Source organism: Gambusia affinis, linkage group LG02 (genome assembly GCF_019740435.1).
Source record: "Gambusia affinis linkage group LG02, SWU_Gaff_1.0, whole genome shotgun sequence".
NCBI classification, from domain to species: domain Eukaryota; kingdom Metazoa; phylum Chordata; class Actinopteri; order Cyprinodontiformes; family Poeciliidae; genus Gambusia; species Gambusia affinis.
The window spans coordinates 22,179,001-22,204,019 of record NC_057869.1 but is presented as its reverse complement, the minus strand read 5'-3'; the positions used below and the strand labels follow the sequence as shown (position 1 = coordinate 22,204,019).

Here is a 25,019-nt window from a genome sequence, read left to right as displayed (position 1 = left end):
ACAGCAGAAGGGTATGCTAATATGAAATATAAATCAACATAGCCAGAAAAATGGCTGGGTATGTTTTTATCCAAGAAAAAGGGCTTAGAAAGTGCAAAATGAAACATGGTGATACATATTTACACTGTAGACCCAAGAATAAAACACCATCAGTTTTACTAATTACATAAGCAGTCTTGGCAAAGATTGTTGGAGGGTTTGATAAATCCTAAATTGAATGCTGTCGTTTGTGAATACAATGTTCACAGCTTTGGAATAAATTTGTATCCTGGCGCAAAGTTTGGCTTTCACAGTCTTTGTCATGAGGTTTACTCACTCAACATGCAGCCAACAAATACACAACTGCAAGCTACATCTTTCAGGATCCTTTAAAATATTTTCCTTATAATTTCAGGATTATTTTTTTTATTACTTTCTATAGTCCCAATAACATTATCTTGTGACCCTCCTGAATATTGAAAAGGTAATTGTAATCATTATTTCCATTACCTGCAATATTACAACCTGAAAACTTGAAAGCATATTTCCTTTGTCTTTTTTATGAACAAAATGTGCAAAAACTATCTTATTTTGAAAAATTCTGACTTCTTTTTGTTGTTTTTTTATTTAGTTGGTTTTGCAGATACCAACTTCTTCCTGCGGTAGGATTGCATTAAAAGGCATGCAGGGCCGAGTTTGGATATTTTTGGTGCATTTCTGACTCTTCCAGAACCCCGACCCTGATGTTTCAGGGTCTTTGCTCAAGCGCCGTTTCTCCCCAGGTATTTTATGACTTGCTGTTAAATTTCCCATATGTGTCCAAGAAACTAGACAAAGAAATGCTCTGTAACTTTTTCCACATACCTGCTAAGTGTATAACAACAAAAAAATAGATGCGTTGCGACACGTAATAGCATCTTGTTTACAGCGCATCTATTCTGTTATAGCATGGGTGTCTTAATTTTTACCATTCAGTTGAGCTTGTATGTGTATACCTCCACCTGCATTCTTGCCATACCAGTGCGTGAGGGAGGCTGCACCACAGACCTGGCACTCCTCTGCTCAGCTTCTCCTCCTTTCCACCACAAGAAATAATTGAACTCAAGCAAGCACAACTCAAGCAGGGTCCAGATTTATTAGAGGGTCCGTACTTTTTGATTCAGGAGCGTTGTGGTGCAGCCTCTTGGGTGCAACACGAGCACATCAGGCAGGTCGACTCTTAATAAAGAAGCTGGCTCCCGTAGAGATCTCGCAGCCCGCAGTTGTTACTGCCACTCATTATCACTGCAGCCTCCCTCTGCACACACATATGGGCAAGCTGGAGCTTGTACAAACACCCACACACGACCCCTGCATGCATGCACACCCACTCACCCACTTTCATATGCACACACACACGCACACACACTCCCACACCCACACACAAAGGCACACATGAGCCAAGGAGCATGGGCAGCAGGGTCACCCCAGCGCCATGCTTCATAAAGGGCGCCATTACAATAGGTTTACTGTTACTCTGACGAGAGCTGGGACACGAAAAGACTGATGGTGCTGGTCGGATTTCTTGCCATTTTTCACTTGATTGGAAGGAAGAACGACTGAGAGCGGACAGCATGTTATCAGAGGACGGCCCTGGAGGTGAGTTTGCTCATTGGGGGTTTATGCACTCCTCCTGTTCTGGGATTATTGGACACATGTAGAGCTGAGAGAAATCTCACTTTAGGACTTTAGAATGTGCATCAGTTTGAATCTCTTTAAAGGTCAAGCCATGGTAATGACTGAAAACTGATGCACTGACAGACATCAGCAGAAAGGCAACCCATATTATAACTTTTGCAAAGTGTGACACCTTAAGTCCTTCGTCATATTTGATGGAGTGAAACGTTGAGCAATGTGGTTTCATTGCACCGTGTTTAGGCAAGAGGTTGGAGGGGGGAAAAGGTAAATTCCCTGGTAGACAGAGAAGCAGGAAATGAGGGGCAGTAAACCAAATGAATGAAGGAGGGAGCCTCATGGATGCATACATCAGGAGGGTGAGATGGATCAAAATACAAGGAGCTGAGCCGGAGGGACTGGAGTTAAAGGGAAGGATCGGAGTTACAGGGGCAGAGGTGGGGTTCGGGTTTGGGGTGACAGATGGGACTCACCCTCAGTCAGGGGGGTGTGACGTTAAATTGTGAGATTCCTCTTAGCTGGGGAGAGCGGTGATATTTTCTCCGCAGCTGTCAATGATTCAACACCTACATAGCACCACACCCTCCAACCCTGTGAACTACACACATAGCATAGTCACACACTGGCATTCAGAGCCATATTTCATATTCTGCAACCGACCTCCAGGGTTGTTTCTGTCAGTCATCAAACTGAAAAATTCTTCAGCGACAACAACAATGATTCATGAGTTAAACATTAACATATCCGTTACTGTTTCTGGGTTATTCTCTGCCCCGGCTGTGTTTGCTCAAAGTCATGCCGGTCTGTATTTGATTAGCATTGTTCAGCCCAATACAATGAATGAACAGCTGAGTCATAGCTTGGCCTTGGATATGTCTAACAGATACAACCAAAAAGGTGTGAGGAATATTTAATATAATCAAGACACAAAACAGTCCTCTGAATGAGCGTAATTTATGGTTTGCACTACGTGCAAAACTCCCACAACTAGGAAGGTCAGAAGAGTTATCACAGAAGTAGAAGTTACACTTGTAATGCACTTTCAAACATTTAGAGCCAAAGTTTAGTTTTTAATCTCCTAACGATTTTACTTAATAGCTACTTTGTGCTTCTTACATCGAAGAAAATCTAGGCTTATCTAAATTTAGCAAAAGCACATGGAAACTCTCTCAAAAGTATGTAGCAAGACGTGTCATGGTCTGATAAATGTAAAACAAAACTTTTTAACCGTAATTCCAAAAGCAACACTGTATATAATCTAAAGAACACCATATTCACAGTGAAGCAGGGTGGTGGCAGGAAGCATTATTCTTTGAGGGTCTTTTTTCTTCAGCTGAAACATGGGCCTAAATTAAGGTAGGATGAACTATATGCCAATCCAACATTGGCACAACATGTCAGACTTCAGCTAGAAAGCAAAGGAGGAAGAAGTACTGCAGCTTCAAGCATAAAAATGATGCAAAGCATAAATCCTGAAGAACAAAGCAAGAGATACAGATGATTATGACAAAATACTGAGTGCAGTATTAAGATCAAAAGTGTGCGATTTGAACAGGAGTGTGTAGAGTTTTTATTTCAGGTGCACTATAAATCGCTGTGCATTTGGTCAAAGTACAGCTCTCGCTGTTTTTTTTCCATTTTGCTATTATCTGTTTTGTGCAATACATCATTTGAGATAGCCACAGGTGAGTAAATGTAAAGTTGCACAGTTAAAAATTTACATCGATGTTTTTGGTTTATTTAGCTTGTTATACAGAAAAACGCGAGTCTTCGTTGCTCAGTCATATTTTCCCAATATTATTGATACATCTAGAAATATTAGAGTTACAAACTAAATATTTAATTAATCTTGTGCATTTATGGATCTCATTCTGTTCATTTGTGAATCTTTTGCATTTGTGAATTATGAAATATAAACTGTAATATATTCATGTTTATTATATTATGTATTGATGCTGGTTCTGGGGTTGTACTAATACCCACCAGCGCGTGCTAACATGTAAGGTTGCCAAGTTACGTTCTGTTGTCTTGGTTACCATTAAAAAACAACCGAAGCGTCAAAATCGATGTCCGGATCGCTCCTTCGTCTAATGTATCAGACAAGTACACGAATATATTGTATAAACAATGTATATATTATCATCTACCAGGTTTCTGCATTTACATATTTTTTTCTCAGTGTGAGCTGGGCTTTACTGGTTATGTCAAAGACTCACAATATCACCGCAGAGAAGAGACGAAACATCACCGATTAACAAAGCAGTAAAAGCCAGCTCCCGCTAACAGAAAATTAAAAGAAATCCACACCGATGTGTATTTTGGAGATGGGCACATATTTTGGCATATTCGGCTTTGTATGATAAGTTAAAAAAATCACTCTGTGTTTCCGAAAGGCGTGACTTAAGTGAATTATTACATTGCTATAATTTATCATTTAAGGGCCAGGTCTCTCTAACAATTCATAATATACAAAGGCTATTATTATCTTGTTCTCAAACAGAGAGAACAAAAGCACAAAATGGCACAAAAGCCTGAGCTGCTACCTCGGTTTGGGGCAACAAACCCAGGCGTTTAAACAGTTACTATAATCACAAGAAATTAAACTATATAGAAACACTAACCTGACGCTATTAGCATGCAGACGGGCTAGCATAGCTCAGTGGCACAGTTTACTCACTTAATTTGCTGGATTGTGATGATATTGCTCAATTAAACCGATTAACATAATAACATGGAGATAAATTGCTAATATGTTAGATATTTCACTTACAGCTACCCTGTCGCTGCCAGAAGCCACTCTGAGGTCTAAACTGTCGATGCTACAGTGCTGTTGGAATGGGTTAATGTGATTGGCTGAAACATAGATTACCCCAACGTGGGGGTAATCTATGTTTACCCCCACGTAAACGTAGATTACCCCCAATCATAGTTCATATGATTGGCTGAAACAAGAAAGCTATCTGATATCAGATAGACCATTTATTTAAAAAAAGACGTTTGTGGATTGAGACATCAAGGGAGTCTCAAGATTCACACAAATTCACAGGCCAGAAGCAGCTTGTAAATCAAGATATATATGTGTTTGCATCAAAAATACAAGTGGGAATTTCGTCCTGTGCATTTGTGGATCTCATCTTGTGCATCTGTGTATCTTAATCTGTCTTTGTGAATTATGAGACAGTTTTAGTTCCATAGCTAACAGCCCTTGGTGAAAGTGACTTTGAAAAATGAACTCCCGCATTTTTCTCTATACCAGACTAAATAAGCCTAAATATTGCTGTTAATTTTTTTACTGCGGAAATTTACAACCTGCAGCCCAATGATATGCTCCGTGACTCAACGTTTCCTTTCTCGTTATATTTTGTGTACAAAATGCATCATTATAGTTAGATGAATATACTCTCGAATAGTGTGTTGAAAGGCAAACAAAAGGCGTAGGCTGTCTCCATTTAGGTTATTTACTAAAATCATAACAAACGAACAAAAAAAAAAAAGAGCGATAGGGGAAACGATGAGGTCAGAATAAAAGCCTGTGATTTGCTCCCGCCCCCGCCTTCTCTCGAGTCTCACCTGGACGGAAGTAACAGCCCAGGTAAAAGCTGCTGCTCACCTCCTCCCTCCCTCCAGGTGCTGCGGCTCGGCAGCGCTCTCCTGTCTGTAGTATACACTTTCAGTCTAAGGAGTCATGGCGCTGGATTCGTTTCACGCCTGGAAATAGCCCACAAGACAACCTGAAACATTATTCTTCTGTTTCTTCTCACCCAGTAATCTCACGGACTAATGTGGCTTCTACTGCTGAGCCTGATTCTCCGGCACTGGATCTACACCGTGGAGGGTAAGCGGGAGCCTTGCTCGGTCACCAATCATTAAAGGGCAGCTCGGCTGTCATGTGCAAAGAAAGAGCCATATTTTTGGTGACTCTTTACATGACAAAAACAGCAATAATCACATTTTTTGTGATCAGAATTATTACAATATCTTGAAAGTTTTTGTTTTATTTTCTAAAGCTCCTAGATGTGGTTTCCTGTTCAACTTTTATTTTATGAATGAGATCCAGAAATTACACAAATTCTGAAATTAAGACACCTTCCTTGAAAAGACTTGGACTTATGTGGAAGCTCTTTTTCATTTTGAGTTCACTTGTGTTGCAGGATCATGTTCAACTGTGAGTGCTGTGACTTGTGATGAGTGTCTGCGGCTCAGTCCTCTCTGTGGCTGGTGCACTAAGGAGGTAAACACAATGGTACCCAGAGATGAGGCAGAAAACAACAGAAAAAAAGCCCATAGAATAGCGAAGAAGTTACATAGTCAGGCCCTTGTTGTTTTGTATGCCATATGTAAATATAAAGAAGAAACATCTCTGACTGATGCAACTGTTTTCTTCGCCTGTCAGAATTTCACAGACTGGGTTTCAATCTCATCGCGATGTGACACTTTGGATTCCTTGCTAGAAAAAGGGTGCTCAAGGGACCAGGTTCAGTTCCCCGTTTCCGAAAGCCAAATCCTCCTGGATCGACCGCTAGGGAAGATCACAGACGATGCCAACAGCACTCAGATCTCCCCACAAAAAATGTCCCTCAAACTACGACCAGGTATTCCGCTCAGAGTATCTGAAATTAACAATCTGGAGGTTGGTTCTTATTGTCAGAAAAATATAAAAGGTGATTTGTGTGTGTGTGTATTTTGTATCCACAGGCAGTGTGGAGACTTTTCAGGTTAAAGTTCAACACACAGCGGATTATCCTGTGGATATGTACTACATGATGGACCTGTCGGCCTCCATGATTGACGATCTCAAGATGATCAAAGACTTGGGCTCGTCTCTGTCCAGAGAGATGTCCAAACTCACCAGTAACTTTAAAATGGGTTTTGGCTCTTTCGTGGAAAAGCCCGTCCTTCCCTTCATCAAGATCACTGAGAAAGAGCTGGCCAACCCCTGCAGGTGTTTAATAGATTTGAAAGCAAGAAAATGATGCAATGATCTGGAGCTTTCAACAATATCACCTTCTTTCTAGTAATTTTACTTGTTTCTTTACGCCTGATTTCTTCCAGTGACTTTAGCATGACTTGCCACCCAACATTTGGCTACAAACACGTCTTATCATTGACGAGTAGAACCAGCAGTTTCAACGAGATAATCGCTAAGCAACTTGTGTCTGCTAATAATGATGATGTGGAAGCTGGCTTTGACGCTATCATGCAAGCGGCTGTTTGTGGGGTAGGATTAACAACAAAAAACTTTCTCCAAGATTTTCTGTCTGACATCAGGTATCTGGTCGTGTTTCATAATAAATGGGTTCTGCTGGTTTTGTAGGACAGGATCGGATGGAGGAATGACTCCATGCGTCTGTTGGTGTTTACCAGTGACGGGGACTCGCACTTCGGGATGGACAGTAAAATGGCCGGGATTGTGATTCCTAACGACGGACAGTGTCACTTGGATGAAAATAATGAATATTCAATGTCCACAAAGCAGGTAAAGATGCACACAAGCATGCAAAGGGTACATCAAGGAAGGCATACGAGGTGAAAGCCAGTACTTTCATCTTGAAATTGTAATACCAGAGATCCTAAATTGAAACACGATGTTTTACTGAAGTATTCACTAAACTTGTTCACATGTTTTCATGTCACAACCATAGACATGTTTATTTTGTCAGAGGCTTATGTGATAGACCGACACAAATATCTCAAAGGTGTGCTTGAATCGTATTCGGTCCTTCTGAGTCGGTACTTTGTAGACCCATCTTCTGCACCTATAACTCTTTCAGGGTGTTTGTCAGGTCTTGCCTCTGAATTTCTATTAAATGTAGGACGAAAGAATTATTCTAACCCTCCAATATGCTTTCAAATCTATTCGTCTGTTGAAGTAGCTGCAGAGTTTAGGATTAGTGTTCAGGAAGGTGAGCCTCCACCACATTCTCAAGTCTTTTGAAGTTTATAACAGATTTTCTGACAAATCGTGTATGTATCCCATCCATTTTTCTTTAAAGTTTCACCTGCTGAAGAAAAGCATCTCCACAGCATTATTCTGCCACTACCAGGCTTCAAAATTGAGATGGTGTGTTCATGTCTATGTATAGTGTTGAGTTTTCCACCATATTTGGAGTTCCATGTCTAGGCCTAAAAGTTCAGGTTTGGTCTCATCTGGCGAGAGCTCTCTTTTCAGTTTGCTGTGTCCCCTATATGTGTTGTTGCAAATTTTAAAAAGGCCATAAAATGACTTTCTTTCAACAATGGCCAGATGTTTGGAGTGCACCATTAATACTTGTAAATGGTAAATTGATTGAATTTATATAGCATTTTTCTGTTTGTGCCAGCCATCAAAACTCTTTACACTGGAACCACTTTCATCCAGTTTTCAGATCTTTGTAAATTCTCCAAAGCCTTGAGAAAATTCAGATCATTTCACATTTTTGTTAACTGATATAAATTCAGTTACATTTCTCTATTCCTACCCTCCAACCTGCCTGCCCACGCACCCAACCTTTTGTCAAGTCTGTCTTTTATTACATAGCTGTGACAAATCTGAGCATGTCTCAGGACACAGTTGAATGTTCTGATAACATCAACCTTATCTATTTCTAGTTTGTTTTTTTAGATGGTTAGGTAGTGAAGTTATTGACTTTTTTTTTAAATTTCTTCAGTCAATCCCATTATTAGCTCAGCTTTAAGGAATCATTTGCTACAGATGAGCTAATGCAACTTTTTCTTTTTTCCAGGAGTATCCGACTCTCGGTCAGCTGATTGATAAAGTTGTGGAGAACAACATCCTCCTGATATTTGCAGTGACAGAGAATCAGATAAATAATTACAAGGTAAATTCTGTCTTCTGTGATGTTTTTGGTTTGCAAATAGAGTAAGTCCATGCTTGAAAAATACTTCTCTTTAGGGAGTCTAATGCTTACTGAGGTTAACATATTTATCTATTGAGCTATATTCTGCTTGTTAGAACTAGCCCAGTGTGTTGGGGTTTTTTTCGTTTGCCCTTTCCATGCTTTCTAATTTTGGAAATTTCAGAAGGGCTGCCCACATTATAACATTGACACTACAGTTTATCTACTTTTGCTTTTTTCTCAGAACTATGCAGATTTCATCCCTGGCGCCACGGTGAGAGTCCTGGCATCAGATTCGAGAAACATCCTGGACGTGATTGTAACAGCTTACAAGGTAAATTGATACTTCAGATGATCTAGAGAGAACTGCAGCATTTGCAGCTGTGATACTGTGATAAAGTGATTTTTCCTCTACTAAATTTCACCATAACTTAACCCTCTGTGACAGTCAGTCTTTCCCTGAATTCCTTCTCTTTTCACTTGTTTCCTCTTTCATTCTTCTTTCTCCTACTGCATTTCTTTTTCCACTGCCAGCCTGTGCTTTGCGTCGACATGTTTCGTGGCGAGTTCCTGCTTGTCCCATCCGTTTGATCCTCTCTGATTCAGCGTTGCTCTTTCTTCTCCGCTCCTTCCCTCCATCGCTCTGGGCTGTGTTGCATTGTAAATCCCCCCTGGCGGCAGTGACCGGTGGTGGAGTGGAGCACAGTCCTCTAATTACTGTGCCCACGTATGCCGTTTGCAGCCACGCTAACTGAAGAAAGAGGTCCCTGTTATCGCTCTGATTGTAGACGCAGTGCCTGAAGGGAACGCAATACAAACAGAGGAATATTCCACAAACGTCTGCAGATAATGTATTGTGGTTACTTGGAATTTTGGATTACGGTTATGTTTCTCAGAGAAGAAATAATTGGGCCACATAGCTTTAAGTACCTTGAAAGCTATTTACTGAACAGCACTGCACACTTTTGGAACTGTTTTATAGACCTAATCTGGGTTAGGTTGGGTGTATCCCACAAATGTCAGAGTTTTTCTCCTCCATAGCAACACTCACCGTGCAGTACAGTTAAAATTAACCCTCTGTTCACATCCAGACGGTTTGTCAGAGCCCATTCGTCACGCAGCTTGCTCTCCCTCCGAGTGTGTGGATTGTCATTCTTCTGTCGGCCGTCTTGTTTGGTTAAACACACCTGGCACAATGACTCACCTGCGAGACGCTACTGAAGGTTCAAACATCAAGCACATCACAGGTCACAAAAGGGTGACCATTTATGGTCTTAGAGACTGCTTTCCAAGATAAAGAAGGGAATACCCTCTTTAGTATCTATTTCTTTTTCATACAGGCTACGGAAATGTGAAGTTCATAAACTGTTTTCCAGGAGCTGCGTTCAGAGATTGAACTTGAGGTCGTTGGAGACACAGAGGAACTTCAAATGTCCTTCGCAACCATTTGTCCAAACGGCACGGTCTTTCCTAATCTGAAGCAGTGCTCCAACGTCAAGCCAGGCGAAACGGTCAGTTACTTCTGCTTTTGTTGCTGTTGCATTTGTACCTGTTGTGTGTCATTCATGCAGTGCAGTTCAAAGTGCTGCAGGACTCAGAATTTAATGAGAGAGATAAGGTAGCAGAATGAGAAACACAGCTGCGTGCAATAAAATATATTGCAGGTAATATAAGTAATGAACATCTCAACTGCTTTCTGAGTTGTCTTAGTCAAGCCTTGACATATGGAAAATAGCAGCAACTTTTTTTTACATCCGCTCAGTGTAAGTAAATTTAAATCTAAGAACTAAAAAATCTAGGATTGTCTGCTAAATGGACAGGCATAAGCCCAAAGTTTAAGTCTCTCTGTATGAATTATTTTTTTATTGTAATAAAAAAAAAAAAAAACATCAGGTGGTCTTGCATGAGATCTGCAAAAATCTAATTTTGTGTATTTCTATGCCTCTGCAGGTCACAGGAGTTACTGTTGGTATTCAGTGCTTCGTTCTCATTAATGGCACCTCTTGATTAGCAAGAGAGAGCATGTTTACGTTCATGTTCAACCCCAAAAGACTGACTGAGTATTGAATAACCAGGTTTTGATTCAGAAAGTGAAATACCAGTTTTGACTTGCGTCTAAAACATTAGTTATTAATGCACCGCATGGTGCCTCATGTCAAGGTTTCCAAAAGTTTTTTGGTCATGTGATTGGGGTTGTTTAGGAAAAAAAACAACTCTAGACTTACTTTGCAATTCTCTGGATGTTAGAACACAGTTACTCTAGCGGAACCTTCACAAATCAGTGCTGAGTTTGAATTTCATTTGTTGGTACCTTTTCTTTCCCCTGCAGGTTGTGTTCAACGTGTCCGTGGCGCTCTCAGGATGTCTATCGGGAGTTCGACGGTTTTCTCTCAAACCGGTGGGCTTGCAGGACAGCTTGGAAGTGGAACTTGAGTCTCTTTGCTCCTGTGATTGCCACCGGCTTCCTGCAGCAAACAGCCGGTGCACAGAGGGCCAGGGGATTTACCACTGTGGCGTGTGTGTGTGTCAGCCGGGGTTTCTGGGAGCGCAGTGTGAATGCAATGACGAGTCTGCTTTTTTGAGTAACTGCCTCGCGACCAATGACTCTGAGATATGTAATGGTCAGGGGGACTGCTACTGCGGCCACTGTGTGTGTCATCCATCCAGCTATGGCCGGATTTACGGAACATACTGTGAGTGTGACAATTACTCCTGTGTTCGCTTCCGAGGAGAACTCTGCGGAGGTGAGTTATCGCATGTGAAAGCTGCTGCTTGTCTCTTCAGTTTTCTTCTTTTTTTTTTTCTTTTTTTTTTGTGGTTGAGCCAGTTTGTTGAAGAATTTTACGCTTGTAGGTCATGGAGTGTGTGACTGTGGAAAGTGTCACTGTGAACCCGGCTGGACGGGGGAATACTGCAACTGCAGCAGCAGCACCAAGGCGTGCATGTCGGAGAACGGCAGTCTCTGCAGTGGCAGGGGGAAATGCAACTGTGGCCAGTGCATCTGCTCTGTTGCTGGGGCGTCGGGAAAAAAGTGTGAAATGTGTCCGACATGCGTAGACTCCTGCACTTATGCAAAGTGAGTACAAACTGACGTCGTCTTCTCCTTCTAGGTGAATACGGATTTCACCCGGAAGAATTTGTCTTGGATATATATTTGCTTCTTTCCCGGAAAGATACAACATTGTTATATCTGTTTGTGTTATGTTGTCTCCTTGTGCTACATGATCTGGCTGTTCTTTTAAATCCAGGGATATCGCATTTTGTTCCTCTTGTTCACATGTGTCTACACCTTCCATGTAACATCAAAAGACACTAATGTCCCCAACACAGCGCTAAAAGATTTCCTTTCTCTGCTGTAAAGCAGCTGTCAGGGCCGGGGCCATTTGATACCACCATTACTGGTGATGGAGAGGGAGTGCAGCCTTGGGAAAATATTGATAAGTGTCTAACGCTGGGATTTCTTCCTATGTTTTCTATTAGCGATGGAGCCTCATCAAATCTACATTTCCAGGGTTTCTCCTAGGCGAGTCATCTGTATTGTTTCTGTGTGTTTTTATTATTAGGAGCTGTGTGGAGTGTCATCTGCTCGCGAAGGATGACTTTGGATTGTGCGATCAAAACTGCAATGCTGCTAAACTTTCCATAAACACAACTGGAGGTAATGAACTCTACCTGTTCTACCTGTATCAGTAGTGCACAGGCTTTTTCACTTACATTGGCAGCAATTTGTGACCTCCACTATTTCGTGTTGAAGTATGCACACAATATTTAGCCTGTTAAATATTAACATTTCAAAAACAGAGCAATTTTTTGTAGTCAGCTGGTGCGTCACGGTCCAGACCCTCAACTTTTGACGCTTACAGCACCATCCACAATTATTGGCACCATCTTACAAAGGCGCAAATAAGAATGGTTGTCACGGTGACCCCAGTTTCTACCCTACGGTGCGGTTCTCTAACAGTAGATACACCAAACAGTCCCAGTTCTTTCGTAACGCTTGCATATTGCTCCAACTGTATCATCCATTGTTTGGTTTATGTTTGAGAACACACAATCTGCCTCGTTCGTACAATGTCCCTGTAGCGGAGGATCTATGTTTATGCTTGAGGCTGGTGGAACGTTTACACTCGCCACTGTGTGTCGATCAGGACAAACTGAGGAGGGGGTTTCCCACTTGAGAATCTCTCTTTAATTCGTGGTTACAGCAGTAGTACAGATATGCAGCAAAAGGTAGGCTTGGAGTTGAGGATGTGTGATTGTGGAAGTGAGGTGATGTGGTCTAAATCATAACAGAAATAAAGCCCACGTTAATTCACTTTACACACTATCAAGTACAAGTTACCACAGTGACATCTGCTGGCCATATACTGACTACACGTATATTCAATGCTACAACCGAGAGCTAACAGGCTAACCCACATGGAGTTAGTAAAGGTCGCATTAAACCGGCGACTCTTATGAATACAACATCAACATGTAATACAGACGGAACTACTAAATGAACTGCCTTGGTACATGTAACAGCAATTACTTACAGTAAGTCAAGAACGCACATCGACCTCAACCGAAACCGTAAGCAGCAGCTGCGTGTCTCCACTCTCAGAGCTATAATGCCTCTGCAGCAGCTGAACGTGCTATAACGAACTCGCCACCGGGTGGCGCACCTCCCTCCCAGTCCAAAGTAATCAACACCCGAGCCTTTGTAACAGCCGCCCCCAAATGTATGAAGTACATTTGTTACAAAACAAAGGCGACGAACTAAGTCTTCAATGATGGATCCTGACCGCCGGCTTCTTCGGGTGCCGCCGGAAGAACAACCATCCTCGCTACTGGTCGAGTGTAGATTCGGTCCTTCACTTTAACATCCGCCGATCTGATGCAGCCATCAGCGCTGGGATGTACCTTAGTCACCCGTCCGATGGACCACAAGGCCCTGGGAAGCTGGGGGTCCATGAGCATGACCACGGCATCCTCGTTGAGGTCAGCTTGAGTGGTCTGCCACTTCTGCCTAACTTGCAAATTGGGAAGGTATTCCCTGATGAATCTGGACCAGAACTGGTCTGCCAGCACCTGGGAGTGCCGCCAGCGACGCCTGCTGGGAAGTTCAGTTGCCGGGTACACAACCTGAGGCAGCGACCCATCCGGCCGCCCCATCAACAGATGATTTGGCGTCACAGGGTCGGGGTCGGCGATACTGGAGGAAACATAGCCCAATGGCTTCGAGTTCAGAATGCCCTCCACTTCTATAAGAACTGTCCTCAGCACTTCCTCAGGTAGCGGTTGAGCCCCAACAGTGGCAGACAAAGCCCTTTTCACGGAGCGTATTTCTCTCTCCCACACTCCTCCGAAATGAGGAGCCCCAGGGGGATTAAATTTGAAAGTTATCCTTTGCTTGGCCAGGGATTTCTGCAGGTCTGGAGACATCTTTGCCATGGCCTGTTGTAGCTCTCGTTCCGCTCCACGGAAGTTAGTTCCTTGATCTGAGAGAATTTCTGTCGGTGTACCCCGACGAGCTATAAATCTCCTTAAGGCCATAAGAAAAGAGTCAACATCAAGGTGGGTAAGTACATCAAGATGGACTGCCCTGGTAGTCAAACACTTGAAGATAATACCCCATCGTTTCTCATGGCGCCTCCCGATTCTGACCTGGAATGGTCCGAAACAGTCTGTGCCTGTGGAGTAGAATGCAGGTTTGAAGAGGCGCAAACGCGCAACGGGCAGGTCGGCCATCTGAGGAACGGTAGGCTTGGCCTTCCATCGTCTGCAGTCAGAGCATCTGGACTGATGACGTCGAACCGCTTCTCTTCCTCGTAATATCCAGAAGTTCCGACGAATGTCAGCGAACAATCGTTCGGGACCAGGGTGGCACAAACGTCGATCATAGTCCTGTATTAGCAGTCTGGTGAACGGGTGGTTCGGATCTAGAACAATGGGATGGACCGCTCCCAGCTCAAGATCCGTCGCGTACCTCAATCGGCCACCTACACGGATTTCTCCTGCTTCATCCAACTGGGGTGCCAAGGCACGCAACCTGCTGTTTATGGCAACCGGCTTGCCTAAACTAAGAAGTCTAATCTCTTCAGGAAAGCTGTCGTGCTGGATCTTATTGATAATGTGTCTTTCCGCCTTGCGATAAATTTCCGCACTCAGATTTCCATCTATCCCCTCTGCATCCTGCAGCGTCTGTGCCGTGGACTCGAGCAACTCCTGCCAGTCCTTGTAGATTTCAGATTCCAAATTTGGACAGGCAGACGTTGAAGTCACACCACAAAAGGCTGACTTCCGAAGTTCTGTGGGTTCCTCTTCGAGTGAGGTTGCTGGTAACGTGGGCCAGTAGTCTGGAGTCTGAAGTAAAAAGGGGGGTCCTCTGGTCCATCTGTTCAACTCAGACAGCTCCTGCAAGCTCTTACCCCGGGTAATGTCATCAGCTGGATTGCTGGCTGAATCTACATATCGCCAGGACTGTGAGTCTGTTAAATCTTGAATCTCCGTCACTCGGGTGCCCACGAATACTTTGTAGCGACATGAATCCGAAAGTATCCATTGTAACACTGTGGTGGAATCTGTCCACAAGGTGGTAGAGTCAATCTTCAGGGTGAGCTCTGCACTTAGCAGCTTGGCTAGCTGGGCTCCTGTTAAGGCTGCAGAGAGCTCCAACCGAGGTATGGATAATTGTCGCCTGGGGGCTACCCGTGAGCGAGCGAGGAGGAAGGCTAGGTGTATTTGTCCCTGACTGTCCTCAGACCTGAGGTATGCCACGGACCCATAGGCCTGTTCTGAAGCATCGCAGAAGATATGCACTTGTCTGTTGATGATTGAAGCATAATCAGCTGCGTGCGTGTAATGTCTGGGTAAGGTGACTTGGGGCAGTAGTTGGAGTTCACCTTCCCACTGCGCCCATAGTTGCTGTACATCCGGGGGGAGCAATGGGTCATCCCAATCCCGCCGCTTCTCCCACAGCTGACGAACCAACACCTTGGCCCGGGTCGTGTAGGGTAGGATGTAACCCAAGGGATCATACTGGGATGCAAGAACCTTGTAAATGTTCCTCATGGTCAAGGTTCCATAATTGAGAGGCCTGTGCTTGTAGCCAATGAGATCTTGATGAGGGTTCCAGCTAAGCCCAAGTGTGCTCTCAGATGGATCGTGCTTGCCTTCAGTCAGCCAGAGCTCCGTAGCCTGGGAACGGGCCTCACTGGGTAAGTGACTGATCACATCCATCGCATTACTTGACCACTGTCGAAGGTCAAATCCTGCGGAAAGAAGCAATGCTCTTAGTTTGTCCACCAAGGCCTTCGCTGTATCCACAGATGGTAAGCTTTGTAGCCAGTTGTCGACGTAAAAACACCGCTCCACTGAAAACCGCACATCCTCTCCATCCTGACTATGGTCAGTGACGTGACGCTGGACGGCATAAGTCGCACAACAGGGGCTACAAGTGGTGCCAAAGGGAAGCACCTGCCATTCATAAATGTCTGGTGATCGGTCTTTGACTTGATCCCGCCACACGAACCTCAAGAGGGGTCTGTCTTCTGGGAGGAGGCGAACTTGGTGAAACATCCCTTTTATGTCGCTACTGATGGCGACAGAATGTTCCCGGAACCGCAGTAACACTCCTATAAGTGATGCACTGAGGGTAGGTCCAGGTAGTAGGAAGTCATTCAAATTAAGGCCCTGGTACTGGTGAGAGCAGTTGAACACCAGCCTGTTCTTGTTATTATGGTTCACCATATGATGAGGAATGAACCACGACTCCCCCTTTGCTGCAGTGTTTTGAGGGGCCAACTTCACCACACTACCGGCCTGGACCAGCTTCCGAATCTCCTCCTGGTATGTGTTAGCCATCGCTGGGTTCTTACTCAATCTTCTCTCATTGCTCCGCAAGTTGAACATCACTGATTCAGGAGAGGTTTTGAGGACAGGCATGCTTTTCTTCCGTAGCAGTGGTGTAGCGTAACGGAGGATCCCATCTACGCACACTCGTTCGGTCCTCTTCTTCAATAGTTCTATAGCCTCTTGGTCCAGCTTGGAACGAGTCACTGACTTCTCATTCTGGTAAGGAAGAACGTCAGTCTGCCAGAGTTTCTCCACACTCCTCAACAGCTCTGTATTAGCTGGGGAAGCTGATGTAAACAAACACTGGGAGTGCTGGAGACCACTGTCCTCTGTCCTCATTGGTCCCTGGAGAGCCCATCCGAGCCTCGTTCTGACTGCAGCTGGTGCTCCTGCTGGACCCAACCGAACTGGTTCAATGGGAGTAATGAGGTGAGGGTTGTCAGTCCCAATGAGGATCAGAGGCTGCACATTCTTAAAGGGATGTAGAGGCAGATCAGACAGATACTTGAACTGTTTCTTGAGTCTGTCGATCGGGTAAGACTGTTCTGCCAGGACCAGGCGGTCGGCCGTAAAGGCTCCATTCACCGCGAAGCGGCGGCATTTGCTGAAGGAAGGAGATATCTGGAAGGAAACGGAAGCACCTCTCATAGTCTGAATATCCTGCCTTATGGTTCTCAGATTCAGAGTCTCTGGGGTGCCTTGCAAACCAAGCTTGTGCGCAGCAGGAGCCAGGAGCATGGTGCGTTCAGAACCATCATCGAGTAGGGCATAGGTTTGAGGCTTCGTTTCCCGTGGTGCAGGTGACCTGGACCACCTTCAGTAAAACTCTGCCCGTCGCCAGCCGGTCGGCCTAAGTACAGCTGTTCAGTAGTGGTGCTGACGAGGCAACTCTCCTCTCTAGTGGTGTCCTTAGTGTCTCTAGTGTTTACATCATGGAGCACCTGAAGATGCTTCCCCTGACACAGGTTACAGGGTTTCCGAAGATCACACTGAGCTGCATGATGAGATCTCGCACAGCGCCAGCATCTGTTGTGGTCCTTTATCCACTGCGATAGTTGGTCCTTGGACAACTTCTGAATGTCCGAACATTGGCTGAGATAATGCTGATTACTTTCACAGTATGGGCAATAACGATTCGATTTGATGCCCTTATTCCCCAAAGTCCTAGAAACGGAACCGTCCTTGGTTCCATGCAGCACCGTCGTGACCCTCTTCTTCTGATGTCCTGCTTTGTCTTTATTTCCTGCTCCGGAATCATAATTCTCTGAATTATGACACCAGGTCTCGTACTGGAGCCATTCAGCGAAATCCACTAACGTAGACTGCGTTGGGATGGCGGAACATGGCTCGGCGGAAGTCTGCACGCTGCTCTGCAGGTAGTTTACTCAGCAAGCGGGCTACATGAGATCCGCATCTCAGCTCGGCATCACCCTCCGGACCCAAAGTTCTGAGTAACCCTACCAGAGACTGAACTTCGAGAGCGAACCTCTCAAACGCCACCGAGTCCCCTCGGCGGACGTCAGGAGCATCCATTACACCGGCAATCCTGTTCAATGCCATCTGGTGCGGCTGGCCGAATTTCTCACTTAGAGCCCTCATAGTGTCTGAGTACGGGGTGGCTGAGTTCAAATAAGAGTCTGCTATGAGTTTAGCTTCCTCGAGTTTGAGGTGATCCACCAGAATCTGGTACTTGAACAGCTCTGTCCCATCTGGTGGTAACAGATTAATCAAAGCTATTTTCAACCGAGCAAAGTCTCTGGGATCTCGTCTAGCGAAGTAGGGGATGCTTGGCTTAGGACCTCGATAGGTTTGTTCAGTGAGACCTGGCAACATCGAAGGAGGATACAAACTTGGTGCTTGAGCCGGGCCTCCTGGCCTCAGTGATCCCCGACGATCTGTCGGCCTCTTTTCTGGTGTGGGGACAGGTCTCATGAACCGTGGCTTTCTGCCCTGTGGTGTCATGGTCCGATCCTTTATGAGTTGTAGATCACTCATCAGCTTTTCCAATATGATCGAAACAGGCTGGGTTGATGGAGAAGCGTCCTCCTCCTCTGTCTCGGGCCACGGCGGCGGTTCAGGCCATTCCCCCTCCTCCTCCTCATCGTTACTCCACCATGTCGAAGGAGGCGGCGGGCCGTACGTCGGTGGTGGGATCTCGGACCGCTGCTGTGAAGTAGCCGTACTCTGTGGCGTATATCCCATCCTTCTCTTCATTTCTTCCTTTAAATCTTTGAGTTCGGCTAACTCAGAGCGTATTTCTTCTTTAGACCGCTCATATTCGACTTCTTTCATCTTTAACTGCTCCAGCTCCGAGCGGTATGGTGCGAAGCTCTGCTGCTGCCGCCTGTGATGAGGAGATGCAGTAGAATAATAATCTCTGTTATCCTCTTCTGCCGAGCTCTCCCGCCGCTGTGGTTCAGTAAGCGTCTGTTCTGGGGAACCAACCCACTCATCTACCGTAATTTCCCACTGCTTACTGGGCCATCCGGCTGAGATAGATGGGGGGGCGAGGGGCGTCATCTTGGCAGCTCCCTCCTCTGACGGTGAATACGAGCCATCCTCACATCTCGGTTCAGCTCGTACACCTCGATAATCAAACAGAGGCTGAAACCGGTGTTCCTGGTGGTCAGTTTCATAATCCTGTAAATACGAAGGTGGGCGGGTTTGCCGCTTCGGTCTCATCGTTGCTTCACGGCTGAACTGCATGCTGAAACAGTGGTAAGTGTCCCAATCCGGCTCGAAGGACCATAAATTGTAGCGGAGGATCTATGTTTATGCTTGAGGCTGGTGGAACGTTTACACTCGCCACTGTGTGTCGATCAGGACAAACTGAGGAGGGGGTTTCCCACTTGAGAATCTCTCTTTAATTCGTGGTTACAGCAGTAGTACAGATATGCAGCAAAAGGTAGGCTTGGAGTTGAGGATGTGTGATTGTGGAAGTGAGGTGATGTGGTCTAAATCATAACAGAAATAAAGCCCACGTTAATTCACTTTACACACTATCAAGTACAAGTTACCACAGTGACATCTGCTGGCCATATACTGACTACACGTATATTCAATGCTACAACCGAGAGCTAACAGGCTAACCCACATGGAGTTAGTAAAGGTCGCATTAAACCGGCGACTCTTATGAATACAACATCAACATGTAATACAGACGGAACTACTAAATGAACTGTCTTGGTACATGTAACAGCAATTACTTACAGTAAGTCAAGAACGCACATCGACCTCAGCCGAAACCGTAAGCAGCAGCTGCGTGTCCCCGCTCTCAGAGCTATAATGCCTCTGCAGCAGCTGAATGTGCTATAACGAACTCGCCACCGGGTGGCGCACCTCCCTCCCAGTCCAAAGTAATCAACACCCGACCCTTTGTAACAGTCCCATCTTTCTCATTTTAAAAGTAAAAAAAATTGGACCTCCGTTTGACCTTAATATTTTTATAGGCTAACCAATCAGGAAGTCATGAAGTACCAAAATATCCCAGACTCTCTGATCAACTAAAAAAGGTAAAGCATAAATTATAACATTGCTTAAGCTATATATGAGTAAATGTTTGATTGCATTTTGTTAAAAATAAATATGCATGTGGGGTTTTTTTTACCGCAATAATATAAATATACCCATATTTTTTGAGTGCAATATGCTACAGAAGTAGAAATTATTCAGGCTATTTATATACCTTTACCAAAGTTGCCAATACTATTGGATGATGCTGTTTTGATATTATACTATTAGGTTACTATTATACATTAAAGGTTATTTAACGCAGAATGTTTTCTCTCGGCTTCAACTCAGGAATTTTTCCTATATTACTTCTAATAAATTCATTATTTAATTTAAAATCTCGACACTTTTTTCATATTACTCTTCAGTTTTGTAGATTATTTTCTGATCATAAAGAGGTATTACATTTATCTGTATGTTATATGTATTTTTTATTTAGAAAAACAAAAACAAACAAGCAATCAAATGCAATGTAAAATTTATTTTTCCTCTTCTCCCATTATAGAATCAACTTTTATAATACTAACCAAAGATATTTTGTAAGACAATTAAAATCTCTTGAGATATTAATTATTGACTTATTAACGGGAATCTATATCTTATTTAGGGGTTTTATTTAAGTTCAATTTTATTCCATACAATATAAAAAGCAAGTTATTGATTTGAGTTGTATAGAATTAAAGTCAAATTATAAAAAGTCCCCTAATTTAGCTCTCTGAGTTTGTGACTTAAAAAATATTTTTAGAAGTAGAAGTTGGCAGGGAAGAACGAAACTATTTTCACATCGTTTACTGTGCTGAAGTGAGCAAGAGTGAGCAAGAGTGAGCATCCAAACTTGTATTTCAGGTTTTTTTTTTTTTTTGATAAGACTAACAAGGAATCATTTTTTGAACAGTGTTTGTTATTAACTGTTAACAGGACACAATTATGCAATAGTCAACGGCAACAAACGGCACACTTTCCCTCCGGGCGATAACAAAACAGGACCTGGAACTGGTTTTGAATCCAGACATGTCGACTTTCATTAGATGTTCAATTAAAAAAACAAAAAAAAACAATGAAGAATATAGATACTATATACATGTTTGCCTTGGAAAAAAAAAAAAGGTATAAATGGTTCATACCTTTAGAGTTTGATGTTTCTGCTCAGGTTTTGTTATCTATCGGGGTCAACGTGATAAATTTCACCTTTGGGTCAGTGATTTGGAGGAATGCTGACCTCAATCGACTCATGTGTCCATCTGAAGTCTGCGCCCCCATCTCCAACACAAAACCAACCGCATCCTTTCAGGTTCCACAGGACAATGGAGAACATATTATTTACCATGTTGTACAGGTAGAGCTATTATAGTGCCGGTGAATAGCTGCAGGAGCCGGTCATCCTTCATAGAGGGGCTGATTTTAAAACCGCTGTCCCTGTGCAAGCTGAGAGGTGTATCTGATTATCGCTGGAGGTTTTTTTTTTTAGTCTTTGTGTAACTCGCAGACGCCAGATTGTATCGTTTGATATGGAAATCCAAACTGACAGCACAACAGAAGAAAGACTATCCTTTTACATTCTCAGGTTAAGTGCAAAAGTCCCTATGAAATGTATGTACTAGATTCACTCCTCATGAAGGTATATGTTCACATTGCTTTTAAGATTATGACAAGACCGCTTCCATGAAATGCACGCTCAAAGTGGAGAACGAGTGCGAGGTGTCGTTTTATATGGCGGCGAGCGAGACGGGACATGTCATCTACAATCTCCATATGTACGGTGAGTTTCTCAACAAAACGCAACAGATCTGGCAACCTCTGAAATTAAAAGGCACCGATCAGGGTCCTCAAAGCCAGGCTTTATAGATGTCTTCCTGGCCATTCAGAACCGGACCATGGTTCTGCATGTGATTGTTAGATCAAAATTCTAAATTGTCCTGGGATTTTAAAGTGTCCATGATACTATGGGCTTTCACAAAGTTTCCAGGAGTTTTGGGGAACAAAAGAGACCCACAGAATCACAGCTTCACTAAACCTGGCAGTGGGCTAGTGTATGTGAGACCCACCCGGGTCTGCATTATGCCAGACCCAGGTGGAGTTTTTATTGCTGAAAAGGTTATCATCTAAAGCTACTGCATTTCCAATCTGTTTGGAAAGTGCCGTGACGGCAACCATTTCCTGTTCATCAAAAGGTGAATTGGAAATGTATCCTCATTTCCCAATTTCAATGGGGACTAAAAGAAGTTAGCCTCTGTGTTGCTTTATGTTCCAGAGGAACGTGAATCATGGATTTCTAATTGAAGGTCCTTTGAAGCCCTGATCAAGGACTATGGCACCAGTGATTCTTTTAAAAAAATCCAAGTACATTGATTAAACGTCCTTAGATTAAAATTAATTTTTTTTCTGATTTTCCATGTGAAATCTATTGTATAACAGATGAATTGACTTTAATTCATCTGCTTTATATGCAGATTAATTAAAGTCATCCAGGGTGTCTGGATAAGTGTCGAGGTTACTGCAGAAGCAACATCTGTTGCTGCTGCTCGCGTTCTCACTAAAACCAGGAAGATAGAGCACATAACACCAGTTTTAAAGTCTCTCCACTGGCTCCCTGTAGCTCAAAGAATAGGCTTTAAAATACTGTTGTTAGTTTATAAATCACTGAATGGTTTAGCACCACAATACATTAAAGATTTGCTGCTGTTGTATCAACTTTCCAGACCTCTCAGGTCTTCTGGTTCTGGTTCTGCTCTGCGTCCCCAGAACCAGAACCAAACGAGGAGAAGCGGCATTTAGCATCTATGCACCAAAAATTTGGAACAAACTTCCAGAAAACTGTAAAACAGCTGAAACACTGACTTCCTTTAAATCTCAACTAAAAATCCACTTGTTTAGAGTTGTATTTGAAACGTAATCAATTGCAAATTTATTGACGGAATCTGACTTGATGTCATGTTTTTATTGTTGATTCTATGTTGCATTGTGTTTTTGTGTTTGATATGATGTAAAGCACTTTGAAATGCCTTGCTGCTGAAATGTGCTATACAAATAAAGTTTGATTTGATTTGATTTGTTCTTTTTATAATGCTTTCCCTTGACAAATCTCCTCCTTTTTCTTGTTTCAGGATGCCCGAAGCCCCCCAACATCCCTATGATTATTCTGGGGGTCTCCCTTTCTGTTGTGTGTATTGGTGTGAGTCTACTGACTGTGTGGAAGGCACTGGTATCGGTGCATGACCGAAACGAGGTGGCGAGGTTTGAGGCTGAGCGAGCAAAAGTAAAATGGCAGACGGTAAGACCTTGATGGTTAAAAGTCATAGCTGGTGACATTTTATTGTTTCTAAAAACTCGCCCATGCTGTTACAAATTGTATGTGTATTGAACCTGCAGTCTCCAAATTCATGCTAGATGCCATCCTCTTAAGACTTACTAAGACTTCATACATGGACACATTATGAGCTATATGGTTACATCAGGGTTATATTAGCATTGTGCTTTTTAAGTATTTATTTTAATCTGTCTTTTTCTAAGATGGACTGATGATGCGAACAAATTTGATAAATTGTAAACAGAAGAGTCACAAGTAGAAATTTATAGTAGATTATTTCATAGCGTGAAGAAGGTTAAAATTATAAACACAGGGTGAGATATGTATATGCAGAAATCCTCACTAATATCAGGTTAAAAGTCCCAGAACAAGTTGCACCTCAATCACAAATTTTAGTAGCCATCGAGGAGCCTCTGTCAAAATGTATATGTTTGATCACTTTTCTTGCCAGCATTGGTGGAGTTAATTTACGATTGGTTTCCTGCCATGGATACAGCTTTTAAATGCGATTCATAACTTTTCAATAGGGTCAACTTTAGGGCCATTCCAGAAACTTAGCCTGCTGTTTGCTTTCCAAAACGGCAAAACAGCAGGTTCGTCCTTTTCGGGACGCCTGCCATGTTGAGTTGAAGAGCCTGGAGGTGGCATGTCTTCTTCATTAGTCTAACAAAATGGGCCTGTATCATGATGATCCCACAACTGTGCCTGGAATGGGAACCATATTTTCTTCCGTTTCTCTCCTCTAACCCTGTGAATGTCCACGTAGAATGCTGCAAATTTCAGTCAAGTTAATGGTGACATTTTGGAGGAGAGACTTTCTACTTGGTCGATACCCTCAGCCAACGTAAATGTAAAACGTATAGACAGAACTGTTCAGATTAGATACAAAATAAAACTGTCGCTTTTATGATTTCATTAAGATCCCCAATGACAGTCAAACTGAATATTTTCACTGTGTAAATTGTTGTCATTACAGTTGTGTCTTTTTTCTGTCTTCCTTTTCAAGGGGACCAACCCTCTGTTCAAAAGTTCAACATCTACATTCAAAAATGTAACTTACAAGAACACACACAGAAAGGACTGTACTATAAATCACTACTGATGACAAACTGGAGGCAGCGAAAGCCGTCACCTGAGCCCAGGCCAGGCGCAAGTCTGTGTGAATGAATGTGTGTGAGAAAGAAATGTTTTTACTAAAACGTTTGTCGCGTTAATTCAGAGACGGTGTGAGACAACGGGGAAACATGACAAATTAACTGCTGTAAAAGTGCACTGCTGGTATCATACTGTAAGACGCTAAATGTCATTGTTTGTGCTCCGACATGCAGTTTGGTAATGAGGGATCTACACCGCAAATGGCTGACTACTGAAAAACTGATTAATTCAAATGTATGTAAATACTGAGTTGTTTTTATGTTTTATTGTATTTGTTGTTTTAATATAAAGCAAGGCTGAGCCTTCAATTATGCAAATCCTTCAGTTGAGTTGTTTTGTTGTAAATAGCGAACAAATCAAGACGTTTGTTTACTGTGAAATTAATGATGTTCAGTTTTAAATGAATGTATGTCCTTGGTAGTACTTGACTGCATCAAAGGTTAACATTTCATCAGGTAAACACAGCAGCATTGTCATATTCTCTGGTCACAGAATAGTTAATATATTTAAGGTTGTGGGTAGGTCATTTCTTTTCTTTTTTTTTTTTTTCTTTTTTTTTTGTAGCACTACATTTTCTCTCTCTGCTTGTGGACCGTTTTTCCGGGGGTTATTGGTGAAATCTTGTTTTAACATGTTAATGTTTTTTAGGATTGTGTTGACCTGAATAAAGTTGAATTGCTCTCTATGATTGCAGATAGATAATCTGGGGCAGGACAAAACAG

General features: G+C 43.1%; 1 protein-coding gene across 3 annotated transcripts; it reads left to right on the top strand.

The window, feature by feature from the left end:
* The first annotated feature begins 1,429 nt into the window (after positions 1-1,429).
* Positions 1,430-24,979, top strand: itgb6 (integrin, beta 6). 3 transcript variants are annotated; one of them, XM_044143782.1, is made up of 16 exons: positions 1,430-1,617; positions 5,419-5,488; positions 5,805-5,884; positions 6,047-6,245; positions 6,349-6,595; positions 6,706-6,871; positions 6,968-7,129; positions 8,376-8,471; positions 8,734-8,823; positions 9,866-10,000; positions 10,819-11,233; positions 11,343-11,565; positions 12,053-12,147; positions 21,478-21,594; positions 22,940-23,106; positions 24,149-24,979. In XM_044143782.1, the coding sequence occupies exons 2-16, from the start codon at positions 5,434-5,436 to the stop codon at positions 24,242-24,244; spliced, it is 2,343 nt and encodes a 780-aa protein (XP_043999717.1). In that variant the 5' UTR covers positions 1,430-1,617; positions 5,419-5,433; the 3' UTR covers positions 24,245-24,979. The 3 variants fall into 3 exon arrangements, with proteins under 3 accessions (XP_043999717.1, XP_043999725.1, XP_043999708.1); XM_044143790.1 differs by lacking the exon at positions 1,430-1,617 and adding an exon at positions 5,226-5,245; XM_044143773.1 differs by lacking the exon at positions 1,430-1,617 and having other exon boundaries at positions 5,278-5,488.
* Positions 24,980-25,019: the final 40 nt, after the last annotated feature.

Bases quoted from the DNA above. Each gene is read 5' to 3' on its own strand.
- itgb6 (XM_044143782.1), top strand. From the start codon at position 5,434: ATGTGGCTTCTACTGCTGAGCCTGATTCTCCGGCACTGGATCTACACC. The intron at 5,489-5,804 runs GTAAGCGGGAGC...CTTGTGTTGCAG, and splicing joins CTGGATCTACACCGTGGAGG to GATCATGTTCAACTGTGAGT. The intron at 6,596-6,705 runs GTGTTTAATAGA...GATTTCTTCCAG, and splicing joins GAGCTGGCCAACCCCTGCAG to TGACTTTAGCATGACTTGCC.